The sequence below is a fragment of the Austrofundulus limnaeus genome, unplaced genomic scaffold (assembly GCF_001266775.1).
Source record: "Austrofundulus limnaeus strain Quisiro unplaced genomic scaffold, Austrofundulus_limnaeus-1.0 Scaffold1005, whole genome shotgun sequence".
Classification (NCBI taxonomy): domain Eukaryota; kingdom Metazoa; phylum Chordata; class Actinopteri; order Cyprinodontiformes; family Rivulidae; genus Austrofundulus; species Austrofundulus limnaeus.
This window is the reverse complement of record NW_013953407.1, coordinates 133866-134998: the sequence shown is the minus strand read 5'-3', so window position 1 is coordinate 134998 and position 1133 is coordinate 133866. Positions and strand designations below refer to the sequence as shown.

At 38.3% G+C, this 1133-nt stretch overlaps 1 protein-coding gene across 1 annotated transcript in view; it reads right to left on the bottom strand.

Moving 5' to 3' along the window:
• Window positions 1-260: 260 nt before the first annotated feature.
• LOC106533722 (N-acetyltransferase ESCO2) overlaps window positions 261-1133 on the bottom strand; it is a gene marked incomplete at its 3' end in the record, with an annotated part of 8098 nt that continues 7225 nt past the window's right edge. Inside the window, 3 exon segments of the mRNA XM_014030146.1 lie at window positions 261-404; window positions 507-549; window positions 670-754. Coding sequence (XP_013885600.1) covers window positions 261-404; window positions 507-549; window positions 670-754 — 272 coding nt within the window.

The window sequence follows — 1133 nt, the reverse complement described above, 5'->3', positions numbered from 1 at the left end:
TTGAGATTTTCCAGCTAAAAAGAAACAAAATTCAACATTTTAAGGCGTCATTATCATTTACCTTTGTGGAAGCAGGTTTTGTACATATGTTGATGGTTTTAAACCCCAGGAGTAAAAGTAAAAACTGGACAAACAGTAAAAGGCTCACAGTGTCAGAATAAGATGCTGAACGCTGCTGTTTTCTAAAGGTTTTAGCCAAAGATTTCTTCGTTATAATTTCAGCAGGGTGTTCAAACTAAAACTAAAATAATAAACTCACKATGATGAGTTGGTCACTGGCCTGCTTCTCCTTCCTCCGGCGAAGGCTTCGTTCCTTCACGGCTGCAGAGGTGGTCTGCAGTGATGTCACCAAGGAACCAGAGGGGGCGCTGCAGGAAGTGTGTCGCAGAGCTGACGCCTTTGTCCTACAAAAGACAAAAAGGTGAAACAACAAGTGATACTTTAATTTTACCACCAACAGAAAACTGTGTTGAGCTATTAGGGTTTAAAATAAAACAACACCTCACCTTTTAGACACAGAACCAAAGATGGGGTACACAGCTGCAGACTCTGGATGACACAACACAAATAAAATGAAACATTAAAATAAAAACAAATCAATTTAAAAAGAAGAGTTTGTCTTTTTTTGTCTGACTGAAGCAGGAATTGTGGAGTAAAAGTAAAACAAACCATTGGGGGGGCTGGTAGCAGCACTGGGGGGGCTTATTTTACTCAGATCCAAGTCAGGTCCAGAACCTTCTTCTGGAACGTTCTCCTAAAATTAAACACAACACTTGATATCTCTGATTCAGCTCTAGATTTTAAACATGATGACACACATTCCACTGATGTATTTCACAATCAAAGCTTGTTTGTTGAATTGAAACAGTTTACCTGATTACTGAAGGCTGTCGACTCTGGACCTGGTGTTGAAGTCATGGACAACACAATCTTCAGGTCGTTGGTGATTCCATACCTTTGCTTCAACACTTCAGGGGAGCTAAACATGAAGAAAACTATTTAACTGACGAACTGACAGTACGATTTACTGAAAAGTCCTGGGTCACGTTTAGATTTTTATTATTTTATCAATTGAAATTATTAAAATTTTGTGAGTTAGTTGATTATAATATTTTGCAGGTCATGTATAAAGC